The sequence below is a fragment of the Berghia stephanieae genome, chromosome 1 (genome assembly GCF_034508935.2).
Source record: "Berghia stephanieae isolate SIO BIC M18660-M18661 chromosome 1, UCSD_Bste_1.3, whole genome shotgun sequence".
In the NCBI taxonomy this organism is placed as follows: Eukaryota; Metazoa; Mollusca; class Gastropoda; order Nudibranchia; family Aeolidiidae; genus Berghia; species Berghia stephanieae.
Window position 1 is genome coordinate 77,777,950 of NC_088360.1, and position 18,803 is coordinate 77,796,752.

Sequence of the window (18,803 nt, forward strand, 5' to 3'; positions counted from 1 at the left end):
AGTTAGAATTGAACACCAATGTTTCATTGAAAAAAAAAAAAATCATAGTGAAAGGGCATTGGAAAAAAATCTAATGTAAAATAACACATTCTTGTCTCATCTGAGCACTATGTGAGCATCAAACTTATCACTATCTGATAATACAGTCCAAAACAAACTCAAGCACGCTGGACTTGCTCATGCTTTGGACTCAAGCACATTTGCTTATTCAAACCAATTTTTTGAAAACTCATATTGTCCCAGTCAGAGCTTTTAAGATGATTTAATAAGCGTCAGGTTTTGCCTGCTAATCAATTGTAGTGCCGTACGGGTTTTGGTTATCGAGAACAGGAACACCAGGAACATAACTCAACCAGGAACATTTACCAGGAACCTCCACCAGGAACAAGTTCCTGTTACTGTGTGTGTGTGTGTGTGTGTGTGTGTGTGTGTGTGTGTGTGTGTGTGTGTGTGTAGAGAGAGAGAGAGAGAGCGCGCAAACCAGCCTATGTCCCTCCCTCCAATCTGAACCTCTCGTCTGTCTGTGGTTGGTACCACAAACACGAGTACGAACGCCGTACCCGTGTAATCTATGGTCTGAACCTCTCGCCTGTCTGTGGTTGGTACCACAAACACGAGTACGAACGCCGTACCCGTGTTATCTATGGTCTGAACCTCTCGTCTGTCTGTGGTTGGTACCACAAACACGAGTACGCACGCCGTACCCGTGTCATCTATGCGCCGTACTACTTAGGACATGACTGATACGAAACTCTCTTCGACTGGAACAATCGCTCCAATTTCGACCAGGAACAGGTTCCGTATCAGGAACAACGCCACCAGGAACACAATCGTACCTGGAACATGAAAATGTTCCGAATGCCCGCCGCTAATCAATTGAGTTTGAAAATTCACAATCTTTTTCTCTGACCAATTATTCTTAATAAATTGTTTTTGTTTGTTTTTAAGGGGTTTACGGCACTGGCGACAGATGTAGGTCATTCAGGGCCAGAAAAAAGGATAAATATGGAATAATCAAAGAAGTTATAGATTACAATAGAAAGCAAACAAGAAAAAGTAAGGGGTAAGGGGAAGGGGTAATGGTTCAGATAGGGAGCAGACATAGATTCCAAGAGTACACTATCAGTATACTTAGTTTGAGATCACCTAAAAGTCTCATCCACACACAAGCACAGGGACTCACTAAGAGGAACAAACTCATATGATTACAAACCAATATATATTTATAACAAAATAATGTAGCGGTAGATACCAGAAAGATGACACAAAGGAAAAAAATAACATCTTCCAAAACTATAACTATACATTTGACTGTTTCCCTCCCAGCCAAGGACTCAGACCAAGGTTAGGACAAAACTAAGACAAAGACAGAGAACAAATCAGAAAAGAGATACAAGGGGATAGAGGACACAGCTTGACCTCCTGTCCTCCCTGGAAGGTCAAAGACCCCACCCAGTTAGTAAATTGGAAATGAAATTACTTCAGATTGAAAATCATTGCGTGTAAAATGTGAACCAAATTGAGCAATCTCCAATGTGCTCCTGTCAGATTTTTGACCTACCAATTACTTTCTCTCATTTAGTCTGTTTCCAATTATAATATTTATTTTTACAATTGGATATCTGATTAAAAGGAGACAAATACTCACCAATCTAATGTCCCCTTGTCTGGCCAGTTTGAAGACTTTATTGGCTGTAGCTAGTCCAATGCCTGGCAAGCTTGGGAGGTAGTCGCAGCCAGACAAAATACACATGTGTCGAAATTTTTCAAAAGTGTAGAAACCAGATTCAACAGCCAGGACTTCGTTGAGACGATTCTTTTCTATCAAAGTGCCATTGCCAAAAAAGTCCATCTTGAAAATAATCTATACAGAAACATTTAAATCATAAGATTACAAAAACAATTTGAAAAAACAAACAAACAACAAAGCCATCAGAGCACATTAAAATAAAACTTCATTTTAATATCAATACTGAATAAAAAACATTATTCTTGGTGGTGGAAGGGGTGGGGGAGCAGTGTGGCACAGCAGAATTTGGTATAGTCTTTGTTTGGGATGTTGATTGATTTCCCATCATACCCTGTGGCCTGGAACAGGTTTCTCCATAGCTCACTTTGAAGCGTTGCTAGGCAAATGATACTTGGACTATTCCAGTCTTCCCTTAGAATAGACCTAAGAGAAAAATTTCCCTTTGAGATGAATAGAGTGTATTTATCTATTTATTCAAAGTATCGCTCTAATTTTCCAGTCAACATGGCTGACATCTGTTGGCACTGAGCTTCGGCTCAGTGTATTTTGTCTAAAGCCTCCCGTTTTTTTGAGTGAATGGATACCACGTTAAATAGAAACATTGCTACTTTGAATGTCAGATCTTTAAGACAATAGGTCAAGTAAGTCATCACTCTAATCTGTAATGATCACCAATTTTCACAAATGCCTGACTGATGACGGTGGTCAAGAAGGAACTTCTTCTTTCTACTCCCATAAAATTTGTCTAGCATGGCCGCCAAATACAGAAACCATTTAAATCATTACAGGCTTTGTTTGACGCTCCAACTGCCAATCGTAATGTCAAGCAACATGGAGCATGCCCAGTAATAGCTCGACAATATTAGCAAACTTGGTCCTAGCACTTAGGAATAGTTGATTGTGGGGACTGAAGAATCCTGAAAGAGTGCTATTACAACGAGGATGCCTGTAAGACAGCTAAAGCTGTATGAAGAAAGTTGGTAAGAGTTATGACCAAAGAGGATGACTGCAAGGTAACAAGAGCTGTACTAAATGGAAATTTGGTGCCACAAGCCAGAACAATGAAGAGAACATCACTATATTAAAGTTCTTTAAATTGATTTCGGATGGAGAACAAAGAAAAAGAGGATGAAGATGACGATGTTATGGGGGTTGTGAGACACCATAACATTTTTTGCCTCAATGAAAGTTTTTCTCTACTACTCAACCAACCTACTCAAACTAAGGACAACTGTCCATTGCCTAATACTTTTACTAATAGTCTCTGGTGCATTAGTAAAGGCCTGAATTTTGTTAAAAAGCTTGATACCAGCAGGTAGATTGTACTGAACCACTTATTTGGGGAAAAAAATATGTCACAGTCTGTTTTACAAGGATGGAATTTGCCCTCTCAAACTACTACATATTGATCTGTTCATTGACGCCCACTATCAACATTAACTCCACAGCATTTTGCATGTCTAGTTTATTTCAGAAATTTGTCATGAATAACGCTATTAGATTTAATTTAATTTATTGTAGTTTTCAAAACCTAGCATATTTTATAGAGATCAAATGACACTTCCTTAAACCTCAAGCTTGCATTAAAATTAAATCTTAGTATGATTCTTAATTCGGAAGATTTTGTGTCATTGAATATCACAGAAGGATTAACCCACCACCGAGGCCTATTCTTGAATTCTATTATGACTTAAATGTGTGTCCATGACAGAATCGTCCAAATACAAATCAAATATTATTCCAGTGAATGACACTCAATTGGATAACAATTTACCTTGTCACATCCAAACAGAAGCAAGTCAGAGTCCTCTGTGATTATGATTTGTGCAATGCCACTGAGACTGAGAAAAGCCAACTGAGCATCAGCCTCATAAGGAGCAACAATACAATCCACTCCTCTGTCCCTGCAAGCCTGTGACAAAATATTGGGATAGTTGTAAGAAAAATTGCTTTTTGAAGACGTATGAAATTATATGTAATCAAATTTGGGTAATCTTTAAGATCAATTAAAAAGTTTTGGTGAATAAAGTATGGCACCTATTTGATTGAATTATGCTTCTTCATCTTTATTCAAATACAACAATAAATTAGATCAACATTATAAATTAAACTTCACTACACAATTCATATAGACATCCACCTGCAAGTATTTGGCAAATAATTTATTTGCATGTGCTCAAATGTGTTAAAACATAAAAAAGACATGAAAAAACGCATAAATATTTCATAGGCAATTACAAAAGTGGTCAATAATAATAACAATAATGATGATGATGATGATTTTTATCATAATAATAATAATAAAATAATAATAATAATAATAATAATAATAATAATAATAATAACAACAACAATAATAATGATTTTTATTTCAAAAGTGTACATAAGGGTCAGATAGGTTAAAAGTAAAATGGCAGTTTTCAATTCCCCAGTTGGATTATCCCAATTGGTATCCGATATAGAAAGGGTATAGCGTTTAGATCCTACGAAAGTTGGGCTCCTGGTGGGCCAAACTAAACAAAATCCACAGCTGATCCCACTGAAATTTCACTAGAAGAGAAGAGAAGTGAATATAATAGCTAGATAATCGACTCTTTTGGATACTGAGAAATAATAAAACAGCTAAACTATCCAGAGCTTAAGTAAAGTTGTTTAGAACGAATAATACTTCACAAGTCAAAAGGATTCACACGAGATTTCAGTAACTGATATATATTACCATTAAAAGTTAAGGAAATTGTGGACAAGTGTGTTTGAATAATCTCAACCAAAATGTATTCAACTGTGCTGCACATTCAATCAATAAATAAATATATTGCAGAGTTGTCTGAATGTTTTGTGTTAGTAAACTCCAAAACAAAACCTTTTTCCATTCACACTTATCTAGGAACTTCTCTAAGATGCACATTCATCAGCAATGAAGGGTGTCGACACAATTTGGAGTGTTTACTATCAGTTGTTAGATTTGTGATAAATGAATATTGAAGTGTAAAAATAGCCACTCATCATTGCTGGGCTCAAAGTCTCTGCAACATTTTATTTTAATGGACTACGATCTTGTTTTTGAAAGATGGCGATGGACAAAAACAAATAAAAGTAACTTACTTGAATGAGTTTCAAAGCCATCTGGGGCGTAATGTCCACACATTTTTGAAGACATTCTTTTGCTTCATTCCTTTTTCCCTCTCTTAAGAACTGAGCAGCCCGTTTGCGATGAAGCTCTCGACGCCTGGAAGAAAAAAGATTAAATAATTGGTGACCAATGTCTTCACTTGTAATTAAGCTACAGAATATCTAACAAGCGGGGTGAATTGATGGGTGACTGATTACAAACTTTGATAAAAGGCACCCCAATGTCAACTGTTCCAATTGAATCTGATGTGATCGAGCATCTAAAAGAACTGATATTGAGTACTGATACAAAACAAAATTCGGGTTCATATGGCCTGTTGGGGTAATAAATGAAGCATGGTAAAACACAATGAGTATTGAGAAACTGTGGAAAGATGTAATATAAATGTGTAGATTTATGTTTATCTAATATTGATCATTATCAGTTTCTCAGAAGTAGTAAATACTTTTAAAAGCTGTGATGAACAAATATCTTAAAACATAAAAAGTACATTATTCTGGCACAAGTGCCTGGAGGTCAGACAAGAAAAATGGACATACAGGAGAAACAGGTACTCATATAAAATGCTCTAAGATTCATAAAAGCTATAGAATTCTACACTCTATATTAAGCTTGAAAGATTTATTCAGTACCCACTTTATTAAATTATGAAAATAATTACACAGCTTGTTTTAATCATTTATGCTATTAAAAATTCATACATTTATCTAGCACTCAACAAAATGCACCTTTGTCACCAAATATCAAAACATTGCCATTAAATGAACATGTGTCATGTCATATTAAAACAGTAACAGTCTTTTTATCAGTATTTGTTGCTTCCATGACATTTATTCACATTTTCATGCTCCCTCCATTCCTGCTCATTAAAATAATTTAGGATAATATGAGCACTTAGACGAAACAGAACAAGCATTTCGGTTCTGGACACTTTTGTGGAAGTCTTTGTAATAAAAATCCTCGCGCAATAATCAAATGAAATTTTTAATAAAATTAGAAACATACTCTCTTCTTGTTTTCTCCACACCAGCTTTAGATTCCAAGTGACACCCATCAAATACCATGATAGGTTTGATATCTTTAGACAAGATGTAGTTGATATATTTCATACAGTAAAACACATACCTGAAATAAATAAAAAAACATAAGCAAACATTTGTATAATAATCCATCATCATATAAAATTAATTCTAGTACTTAAATATGTTGTTTCTAGTTGTATTTTTTTTTGTTTGTGTGTGTGTGTTTTGCACCCCCCCCCCCCAGTTAACAGTTAATTACAACATAAACGTGAGTCGGTGTTTGGGGGTAAATCCCGAAGTTTGTCTTTTGTTTTTAAAAAAAAATCTTCTTTGTTATACTTTAAATGGGCCAGATGGGAACCGGTGACTTCAAACTGCAACTCAATCAAAAAGTGCCATCTGTCTCCAGACCATGAAAACTTTCTTTCTTGATTATTTAAGTGCTTATTTCAGTTTCATTGATCATTCTTAAAAAAACATAATTCGACAATAAATCATAAGTTATGAAGAGAATACAATAATAGAATGACCTAAGCTTTTAATTTTGACAGTGAACATGCAAAATTTCAGATAATTAAACAAGATATAAGTCGTGCAATGATAAACTGGGATGTTCGTATGCCTGTCTCAAACAACTTAAATAGAGGTAGTACAGTTCTCATAGTTTGAAGGTAGTAAATTCCTTTTGACCATTAACTTTAAACCTGTTCCACACTTTTTATCAATTCTTTTATCAATTGTGACTTCACAGTCAAAATGGTTACATAAATTTAATCTTAATCTGTAAACAAAACTTATCTTCTCAGTTCTGATCTGATCATAACTCATTTTAATGCTTTATTTTGTCCTCCTTATATGCACAGATATATTTTATCTTAAAATTTAAACAAAATATATATCATTCTTTATGTTTTTTTTTTGTAGATAAAAAGTGTTCATACACCAAAAGCAAAGTATATTTGTTAAAATGAATTGAGACAAACATGATCTGATGAGGGTAACTATGCCGACAACATTGGTCATGATACAGGCTTAAACATCATAATGATTTATTGAATAATTGAGGATGCCATCCCATATTTAAACTTTTTAAATGCGATAACATTTAATATGTAGATATCATAATACTGTCTACATTATAATTATAAATTAGGAAAATCGTAGTGCAAGACTTGCTCATGGAACAAGTCTTTTACCAGAATTGACTTAGACTGTATATCCTTTCAATAATTTTGATAAGCATGAGACAATAACTTACATAGCAAAAGTATCCCAATTACTTACTGATCAGTGTCTTCTTTTAGTGCCAGTTTCTCTGCACAAGAAAAAGCTCCTTTATGTAGCCAACAATAAGCATCAATAGCAACAGTGCATCCTTTAAACCGAGCAATGTTTACTTGTTCATGAATCTTCTTCAGAAAAGGAAGCAGTCCTGAGATCCCCATGACAGTTTTTGCTCAGATGTCAAAACTAGAAAAATCTATAGAAGAAATTGAAAGTACTACATTAAATTCAATCTATAAGTTGTCCAATTCTAAATTGATTATATATCTTTTTTTCTTTTCTTTGCAAAACCTGTTTGAATTATTTTTTACAGAAGAAATACAATTAAATAAATATTAAATTCCCAGGGGTAAAACAGAAATAAATTCTTATTAAGCAACATGCCATTATCTTGGGTTATAGTGATTGCAGGGTTACTAAGATGGCAGAAAGAAGGGGTGTGATTAGACTTCAATGTGAAGCGATGCAAAGTGTAGATCACTGATTATAATTAGAGACATAACAACCATGTAAAAAAAAAATTATTATCCCTGATGTCAAAGAGCTTACTAGTTATGCTTTAACTATTTGATGAATTGCATTTTCATTATTTTCATCTTAATATAATTAGTGCTCAAACGTCATTTGCCCTAAGAAGTTTATTATCCGGCCTTACGACTGGCTGAGTACAGCTGTATTATTATTTGCATAAGTTAGGTGTCACTCAAATAAAGCTATATCTAGTGTTACCTGATGGATCAAGCAAGATATTGCTGAAAAACGCTTCTCAAAGACAAGCATTGCATCATACTGACCGACACTAACACGAGGAATGATTTTAAAAAGGAAGCAAAAGATTATATTTAACAGTAAATGCTCGGTGGATTATGCGATGACTATAGAAACCGTTCATCAGTAACATTGTTTATTCATAATCAAATAAACATTGAATTTTCACTACAGCCGAAACTACAATATCGGACGACATTGCTGGTCGAAATCATTGTTATTCAGTCATGCCACTATACTTTGCATTGTGTTAAGAAAGAGTATTAAAAAGCAACTCTCTTAACAAACTATTTTGGATTCAACAATCATTTACTATTGATATGAGATAACACTACACTCTGCTATACTAGCCTACTTGCACTGGTAGGTTCGTGAAAAATGGATATTATTCAAATTTACAAGCATGTAACTTGGCTTTGGTGACTTAACTGATCAAGAAATTTGTTGCACTATAATCTGCATTAGCTTGGAGTGGAATTCCCCGTTGTACATCAACTTAGTTGATTATGAAAAAGCGTTTGACAGCGTGGACCGAGAAACCTTATGGAAAATACTCCGCCACTATGGGGTTCCAACAAAAATAGTCAGCCTGATCCAAAGTTCCTACGAGGGAGTGACCTGTCGAGTAATCCATGGGGACAACTGACAGATAGCTTCAATGTGAACACTGGAGTCAGACAGGTATGTCTTCTGTCACCCTTTCTCTTCCTTTTGGCGATTGACTGGACAATGAGGTCAGCAGTGGCAGGTAGGAGAAATGGGATTCAGTGGACATTGTTCGACCAGCTCGACGATTTGGACTTTGCAGATGACTTGGCCTTGCTGTCCCACAATCACCAACAAATGCAGGACAAGACAACAGAGATAACAGCAAAGTCATCACAAATCGGACTCAGGGCCCATGAGGGTAAAACAAAGGTCCTCAAAATAAACACAAATAGTAAAGAACCAATCAAACTGCACGAGAGCGAACTGGATGAGGTTGACCACTTCACGTATTTAGGCAGCATATTAGATAAACAGGGTGGCACAGATGCAGACGTAAAGGCAAGAATTGGCAAGGCGAGGGTAGCATACTTGCAGCTTAAAAACATCTGGAGCTCCAAGGTGGTGTCAACCCGAACCAAAATAAGACTCTTCAATTCAAATGTCAAGTCAGTCCTTTTGTGTGGAGCGGAGACCTGGAGGACCACGAAGACCACCACCGGAAAAGTACAGACCTTCATCAATAGCTGTCTCAGAAGGATCCTCAAGATTCACTGGCCAGACAGGATCAACAACGCAGACCTGTGGCAGAGAACATCTCAAATGCCAGCAGAAGACGAAATCAGACGCCGCCGATGGAGATGGATTGGGCACATCCTGAGGAAGCCAATCAATAACACCGCTAGGCAGGCGCTGAGATGGAACCCCCAGGGAAAACGGAAGAGAGGGCGGCCTAGAAACACCTGGTGGCGGACATGAAGAGGATGGGACACACCTGGGGAGAGTTGGAGAAGATGGCCCAGGACAGAGGAAGATGGAGGACTGTTGTCGACGGCCTATGCTCCACTAGGAGTGACGGGCATAAGTAAGTAAGTAAGTAAGTAATAATCTGCATTCTCTTGTCTTTCTTTTAAGCCAAAAACATTTTTGGTCTACGTTGACATTATTTAAATACTTCACCTAACTTTTAATGGTCTTCTTACAATTTTTATGTCTAAACTTATCTATGGTTTAACGATCAACGGCGCAAATGATTGTTATGAGTTTGGTATCATAATAAAATTTGATTTTATCTTGTTTTGTTCACACCTAAAACAATTCTTTAACATAACATAATCTTAAAGTGTGTTTGATTAAAGACATCATCAATATCAATAAAATTGGCATATCGTTGAAAAAAAAATTGCTATATCACTTTTGGATTTATCTCCAATATCTCACTGAAACTCAATTGCAAATAATTCCCCTCTTTGATTTAATACATAGAGAATAAAAAAAGTGTTTGAGAGTATTTAAATGAAAAGATATATAAACATGTTGCGTAATGACATGAGTTTATTTTTACCTCTGGTAATTTAACTGCATATAAATAAAATGGTAGATTGAAAAAGTTCAACTAAATTGAAATGGATTCTCTATTTTAGTTAGAAGGAAAGTTCTGGCTTTTAATACTTTAAAAAATTCTGCTGAATCACTTTGGGTTTATTGCTATTACATTATTTGAACTGATAATTAATATAATTTTATTCACCCACTCCCCCCCCCCCTTCTCTCTCAATGTGTAGGGGTGTCAAAATATTTAACTAGTAGAACTTCTAACCATAATAATTATTAAGGCTAAGGCCTTTAGAATATGGATACAAATGATAATAAACATATCTAAAGGGAGACCTTCCATAAGCTACTACATCCCAAGTATTCCTGTTCTAGTAGGGGGTTTGGGAGGGGGAAAACTTTCTTTTTTTTTTTTAAAGTCTCCCCCCTCCCAAACCCCCTACACTATAACTTCTAGTAGGGGGTTTGGGAGGGGGGGGGGGGGGAGACTTTTCTGTAAAAAGAAGACGGAATTAAAAAAAAAAAAAAAAAAGTGGTGGAACCAGGATTCGAACCCATTCTGGTAAAACTTCCAGGGCAGACGACTAAACCATTCGGCCATGACACCCACTTCGAAGTCGACGCATATTGTGTATATGTAGTAACAACTGATTTAATGTTGGTTAATTTTATGTTTTTATAGATATTTTATTAACTTTCCTTATTTCTATGTGCATTCGGAAACATTCCATATTCTGGCAGCAGCAGCAGTGGCAGTCAAATTGTGACCCAACTCCCCCATAGGAAAGTTGTGACTGGAAATTGCCGTTCGCGTTTTATGGGGTTCAATTAAAGGTGCATAACTTCGTTATAAAGAGGAATATCGCAGATATTTTGGTATCATTATTTTCGTCTTTCAATTTCCTTTTAACTGATGCCAATTAAGGAAAAATCCATTAAAAATTTCAGAAGTTATGTGAAGTTAAAATTTGGCAATTTTCAAAAGCATTTATTTTTTTATTTACCGCGTGTGTTTTTAAAATAAAAACGCTTGTTTTTAGAATAACATCTAAACTTTATTCATGCCAAATTTCAGGGCCCTATACTATAACTATGCGCAGACTTTTTAACTCTGCGCCGAAATTCCATGTTTACATTATCTTCTCATCATGGCTGCCCGACGATATTGATATTCATATCGATATTTTAAATTTAGTTCTGTATTATTTTAAACTTAGTCCATAATATTTTCAGTACTATTATTTACTTTGTTATTATTTTGAATACTTACTTTCCAACTTTTTTTATGGGTATTTTTTGGTTTTATTTTAAAAGTTCGTATATTTCTTCTCTTTGTGAAATTCGATATTAATAATATCGATATTTTAAAAATACCAACTGCATTGATTTTATTTTATTTTGCCATCTAGTTTCGTTCCCATATGTTTAGATATGTTTATTATCATTTGTATCCATAGTCTAAAGGCCTTAGCCTTAATAATTATTATGGTAAGAAGTTCTATTAGTTATAAATTTTGACACCCCTACAAATTGAGAGGGAAGGGGGGGGGGGGTTAAATTATATAATTGTCAGTTCAAATGATGTAATAGCAATAAATCAAAAGTGGTTCAGCAGAATTTTTTAAAGTATTAAAAGCCAGAACTTTCCTTCTAATTAAAATAGGGAATCCGTTTCAATTTATTTGAACTTTTTCAATCTACCATTTTATTAATAATTTATATGCAATTAAATTGCCATAGGTAAAAATAAACTCATTATGTCATTACGCAACATGTTTATATCTTTTCATTTAAATATTCTCAAACCCTTTTTTATTTTCTATGTATTAAATCAAAGAGGGGAATTATTTGCAATTGAGTTTCAGTGAGATATTGGGGATAAATCCAAAAGTGATATATAGCAAATTGTTTCTTACGTCTTTTAATTATGTAACATGTGCGTCATATTATGTAATAATGTGTTAATTTGAAATGTTTATCTTCCTCTTTATTAATGTAAATGCATTGTCTTCAATAAATAAGACGAACATTTTGGTATACAATATAAGAACTCCATATTGACTGTTTTAACCATTTTTTATTAACATCACGCGATTTCGGTCACAACTTTGCAATGGTAATTTTGGGGTAAAAATCGGTCTGAAATGTCAGACTTTGAACTGCCGTAACTACATTTCTAATCAAGATAGAAACAAAATTCAAACTGTCTTGTAATCTGTGATGCCAGCTCTTTCATATGACATTGGTTTCAAGTGTGTGAGGTACATTTAGAATTTCTATTAAACTCCCTAGTTTCAGTGAGATATTGGGAATAAATCCAAAAGTGATATAGCAAATTGTTTCTTACGTCTTTTAATTATGTAACATGTGCGTCATATTATGTAATAATGTGTTAATTTGAAATGTTTATCTTCCTCGTTATTAATGTAATGTAAATGCATTGTCCTCGATAAGACGAACATTTTGGTATACAATATATAATATTAATAGGTTAATAAGAACTCCATATTGATTGTTTTATCCATTTTTTTCCTTTTTTATTAGCATCACGCGATTTCGGTCACAACTTTGCAATGGATCATCAATTGCAAGATCTAGCTAGAAGAATGGGGTAAAAATCAGTCCAAAATTTCAGACTTTGAACTGCCGTAACTACATTTCTAATCAAGATAGAAACAAAATTCAAACTATTTTGTAATCTGTGTTGCCAGCTCTTTCATATGACATTGATTTCAAGTGTGAAGTGTGTGAGTTACATTTTAGAATTTCTATTAAACTCCATACTTACACTTACACACACTTAGTCTTAGAAGACTCTAGCTTGTCACAAAGTTTCGAATCTAATCATTGAATCTGTGGTGGAAAAACTAAACTTACCCGAAAATACTGACCGTGACACTAAGAGTCTTTCATTTTCCAACAAAAGTGTAACAAAATTTGATGTTTATTTCCTGTTAAATTTCTGTCAATCTTAGATTTTATCGCTGGCGCCAAGTATTTTGTTTGGCAGAGAAACGGAAGAGAAAATACGAAAGTAGAAGTTGTTTACATGGTATTTTCAGAAGAATGATAAAATCGTCTTTTTAAGGGGTGATTTGGGTCTTTTCTTATTTTTAAAAAAAAATCAATTACCTAGATTTAGCGGATTTAATCATTCTGTATCGTCATTGTAGGTTAAAAAAAGAACATTTTTGGTGAAAAATATAAATTATCTGTGTTGATACCCGTTTTGCTACCTAATTTAGGAGTCTGGCGTGAAAAAAATATAACAATCTTGTGGCAAACGTTCAAGAAAAACTAAAGAAGAAATGACCTCCATATTCTTCCCTCTTATCAACATTGTAGCATAGAGAGATGTTACAGCTTTGGCTTATGGAACTTTTATTATAACATTACAAAGTTGAGAATCAAAATGTTATGACAAAATTGACAATTTGGATTATAATTCAAAATACCTTATCCAGAAGATCTCTATCCCATACCCCTTGAAAAATGACATATTGAGAAAATAGCAAAATAGCTTTCCGTTTTTCACACTTTTTTTTTACTACCTGTACCCTTTTCGACTGTATTTTTCCGGGCCTTTATTGTCTATTTTATGAAGTTGGAAGTAAATATCGTTTACCACCAAAATCTCAAAATCAATTTTGTGAAGGGTTTTCCTAATAATTAGACCCAAATCGCCCCTTAATATGATATAGCCCTTGGAGTTCTCTTTGACACTCTTCAGAAAGTTCATGCTGACAAAACGATAGCCCATTTTTCTATGAAGGTACTATAATGCATTGTCAAATTGATTGTTTTTGTGAATTAAAAATAGATAAATAAATGACAATAACAACTATGATGATGATGATGATGATGATGATGATGATGATGATGATGATGATGATGATGATGATAAGATGATAATTATAATTATTATAATAATAACAACAACAATACTACAACTACTACTATGATAATAATAATAATAATAATAATAATAATAATAATAATAATAATAATAATAATAATAATAATAATAATAATAATAATAATAATAATATGAGTTAGAGTTGGGTTGGAGGGACGGGGTGGGGTGAGATGGCTTTGCTGTTAAGATAAAGACTTATTGCCAACTTGAAATTCTTCAATGCAATACACACCTGACCAATGGAAATGCGATCGTATAATAAATAGTCATAATATTAAAAACAAACTAGAGCCTTTATATAGCGTAATATCCACTAAACGTGCTCAAAGCGCTCATATCCCATAGTCGCTGGTTTACTCCCCACTGGTGCCCACTTTACACAGTTCTGGGTTCACTCTCCACTGGTGCTCAACTCTCATAGCCTCTTGTTCACTCCCCACCTCTCATAGTCTTTGGTTTACTCTCCGCTGATGCCCACCTCCCATAGTCTTTGGTTCACATCCCTTTGGTGCCCAATTCCCATAGTCTCTGGTTCACATCCCACTGGTGCCCAATTCCCATAGTCTGGTTCAACCTCCACTGGTGCCCACATCCCATAGTCTCTGGTTCCCTTCCCACTGGTGCTTACCTCCAATATTATCTGGTTCAATCACCACTGGTGCCCACCTCCCATAGTCTCTGGTTCAATCCCCACCGGCGCCCAATTCCCATAGTCTCTGGTTCAATCCCCCAATGGCTCCCCACTGGTCCCATAGTAACTCAAAAAGTCTCTGGTTCACTCCCCACTGGAATGGATTTCGGTATCCAGCAGTACCCGTTTTTATACCATTCCAAGTCTCTATAACATTCACCAATCTAATTCTATTCTCAAATTAATTTTTGGATTTTGACAAGGACAGGACTTTCCGCCAAAAGTGTTGTCTTTGTGGCATACGTCTATTATTTGGGTTAAATAATCTCTTCTCACAACCATTCCGTATACACACACAGACACACACACACACACACACACATACACACATACACACACACACACACACACACACATAATTAAATATTTCATCGCACTAATTTAATTCATTCACATCTGAACAAATACACTCCAATCAGTACTTTCTACAACCCGTAATTCTGTACACGCATACCGCATTGGTATGGCCGTTTTCATTGTTTTAACTTTTGTAGACATAGGCTAGTAACTTGGGATAAGTAATAAATTGCTGTGATCTGAACTTCCAAGCAGGCAACGTTACCAAAATTGATAGGGAAAGATTGATATAAAAGTGAGATAAATATAGAACAACACGACCAAGTTAATATAATATATTTGTTCAAATCTCAAGTAAGTAAAATTGTAATATAGTACCTCACAGGTGTCATGTCTCGTCTTCATGAGAGTTGCTCTTGACTTATACTGCACTGTGAAACATTTTGAGCATGTTTAATGTATATTGCACTGTCTAAAGGCTCAAACTAGAGCAGAGTAAGTGTAAAAAGAAAATTGGATTGTAAAAAAATATGATTTACAATTAAAAACATTCTAGAAAAAAATCAAACAAGCGGAATGGTTCAAATAGGCATTAGCTGCATGTAGAGCACACTATTAATTACTTATTTTGCATTGTCTCATCCAGACACCAGCACGGGATTTCACGAAATAATACACTTCAATTTTACTGTTTCCTTTCCAACTAATGGAATCTGGCCAGGGCTATGACAAAATTAAACAATCTCAATCTAAGTCAAAGACAGCTGGTTGGAAAACATGGGGTGATTGAAGGCTCAGCATGTGACCTCCATGCTCACAAAAGTTTTTAAAAAATCAAAAAAATCACCCAATTAAATGGCCACAAGGACATGCATGTTAACAGTGGACTAGAGAAAAGGATTTACAATGAAAAGAATGTAAAACATTATCTCCATCCCACTGTATCATGTATCCCTCCCAGATAAAGACTCCAGCATAGAACCAAAATTCGATTTAAATGGCCCTCATCTTGGCAAAGACTCTCAAACCTGGGAGCTCGCAAGGTCCTTGGTCTGAGAGTTTATGACAAATGAGGGCCGTTTAAATCGATATATATATATATATATATATATACATATATATTTGAAAGACGAGTTTTCTAGCCAAACTTATAAATATATGTTTTTCCAGAGTACGACCAGTACCTGGTTAAAATAATCATCAAAAGTGTTTTATGTCTTGAAATTTCAAAGCTCCAGTTACGTCTTAGTACCTTTTGACATCATTGTGATTTTATGATTTAAAGTTTTTAAAATATTCAGAACTTACATAATAATTGTTATGACTGAAAATATAGAATTTGAAAAGTAAGTGTGTGGCTTTGTGGTCTTGTGACATGAAACTCGCACGCAGACCGGTAGGTTACGGGTTCGAGTCCCGCTCTGAGCAGCGCAGAGTTGAATCCTTGTAAAGGCTCTTTACTCACATTATCTCACTGTCCCTAAATGAAAAAGGAGTACCAGTCGTTAACAGCTTTGTCTCCGTCGAAATATAAACAATGTAATATCGTCTTACGGTCCTCAAATCTCATCCTACATGTTACGGGTTGCGTTGGCTAGGGACAATTATAAAACGCTTTGAGCACATTAAGTTGATATTGCTCTATATAAATGCTCAACTTTAATGCTAAAATATTTGTTGACTTTTACTGATATTGTTTAGCATAACTTGGGAAGTTGAATGGGACGAGGATTACTGGTTGGATCAATGATTTTCAGAAAATTGAATGATAACCTTTTACAGTAAGCCCTTGCAAACTATTTCATCTTAGGAGTATAGATCGTTAATTTTGTTCACGAATTTGTACGTAATATCAACTGTTAAATAGAAAATCGAATACAAAGGGTCATTGTCAATGGTGTGGGGTCGGATTTTAAGAATGTAATTAGCGGTGTACCCCAAGGAAGCGTATTGGGACCACTTTTATTTCTTTTATATATAAATGATTTACCATGTGGCATAAATTCAGCCTGCAAACTGTTTGCAGACGATACAAAGATCTATAGTACAACTGAACATCATAACATTCTACAAAATGATATATTTTCACTTTTCAAATGGTCTACAACATGGCATCTGGATTTTAATGTTTCGAAATGTAAAGTATTACATATAGGAAAAAATAATCCATGTCATAATTATTTTACTGATACTTCTATGTCAAATCTACTTTCCGTTGTGCCTTATGAAAAGGATGTGGGAGTTACTTTTGATTCACATTTGAATTTTGATTTACATATTGATAATTGTGTAAGCCGTGCAAACAGAATGATGGGAATAATATATAGAACCTTTATAAGTCTTGATAAAACCACATTTTTATATTTATATAAATCGCTCGTTCGACCAATTCTAGAATACGGAAATTGCATCTGGAGCCCATTATATAAAAGACAATCTATTAGTATTGAAAGTGTACAGAGGAGAGCTACCAAAAAAATGTATACAATACAGTATTTATCTTATAAGGAAAGGTTAGAATTTCTTGACTTACCCAGTTTGAAATATAGAAGAATTCGTGGGGATTTAATTCAGGTTTATAGATTGGTACACGGTATGGATAGGATAGACTTCTCTGATTTTTTTTCATATTCTAATATTACTTTTACTAGAGGGGACAAGTTTAAGATTTTTGTCTCTAGATGCAAAACAAACATAAGACAAAACTGGTTCGGTATTCGTATTGTTCAGAAATGGAACAGTTTGAAATTTGAAACAAAGAATGCAAAATCTATGGATTATTTCAAGGTGTTAGTAGACAGGGAATTATATGATGGGAGATTTATATATGACGAATAATACGTGTTTGCTCTGCTGTTGATATGGCTTTCAATCTTGTATGTATATATTATGCATTATTATATTATTATGGTTATCTTCTATACGCGTGTCTATGTGTGTGTGTGTGTGTGTGTGTGTGTGTGTGTGTGTGTTGCATGTCACGGTTAAAGATATATGTTTGTACACCACATGAGTACATTTAAGTTGAAATACTATCTTTACCACGTGTATCATTATTGTAATGTTTAATCAATAGATTTATGGCATTACTAATTAATATTAAGGGCATTCAAGGGATCTTATCCTATTTTGCCCTATACCACATGTTATGTTATGTTAAATGAATCGCTTTAATTAGATTCAGAAATAATTTCACGGTGCTTCGAACAATTTCAGATGCTTTAGGTTCAATGCTTTCGGTAATTCCAGCATTTAGGCAACTGATATGCATAGATCATAGTCGATGTTTCGGCCTCATACTCCAGAGCATATTATAACGGGTCGGGATAAATTTCTTTATCATATCAGTTGCCAAAACAAGATGGCTAAATTGTGTCAAGTCGAGACTTTCAAAGTCTGATGCTTTTTTCTATCTTATGTACTAGTCTATAGCTTCGTCCTGGCTCTATGCCTGTTGGTACTGTTGGAACAACATTTTCAACTCTTCATCCACCGCCACTGTTTATTTTTTTACGAAACCAGACAAAGTTAGGGGAAGTAAACAGCAGTGGGGAGTGAACCAGGGACTCAGGGATGTGTACACAAGTGGGGAGTGAACCTGGAACTATGGGAAGAGGATATTAGGGGTAATGAACCTGGGACTATGGGAAATGGATACCTGTGGGAACTGAAGCTGGACTATGAGAGCTGGGCACCAGAGGGGAATGAACCTGGGACTACGGGAGGTAGATACCAGTGGAAAGTGAAACCGGGAATGTGGGATTTGGATATCAGTGCGGAGTGAACCCAGAGGGCTACTTCATCTTTCAGAAACCTTCCAAAGCTGTAAACAGCAGTGGGGAGTGAGCCTGGGACTATGAGAGGAGGATATCAGAGGGAAATGAACATGGGACTACGGGAGA

The 18,803-nt window shown here is 35.0% G+C and overlaps 1 protein-coding gene across 2 annotated transcripts in view; it reads right to left on the reverse strand.

Annotated features, from left to right (window-relative positions):
- LOC144957893 (uncharacterized) overlaps positions 1 to 13,013 on the reverse strand; it is a 31,007-nt gene extending 17,994 nt beyond the window's left edge. The window contains exons 1-6 of one of the 2 annotated variants that reach the window (XM_078889433.1): positions 12,889 to 13,013; positions 7,190 to 7,385; positions 5,889 to 6,008; positions 4,856 to 4,979; positions 3,525 to 3,662; positions 1,649 to 1,864 (exon numbers count right to left, since the gene is read on the reverse strand). In XM_078889433.1, coding sequence (XP_078745559.1) covers positions 1,649 to 1,864; positions 3,525 to 3,662; positions 4,856 to 4,979; positions 5,889 to 6,008; positions 7,190 to 7,350 — 759 coding nt within the window. In that variant the 5' untranslated portion in view covers positions 7,351 to 7,385; positions 12,889 to 13,013. Of the gene's footprint in view, positions 1 to 1,648; positions 1,865 to 3,524; positions 3,663 to 4,855; positions 4,980 to 5,888; positions 6,009 to 7,189; positions 7,386 to 12,874 lie in introns of both variants that reach the window. The other variant, XM_078889424.1, reaches the window with a different exon arrangement.
- Between the last annotated feature and the right edge of the window lie 5,790 nt (positions 13,014 to 18,803).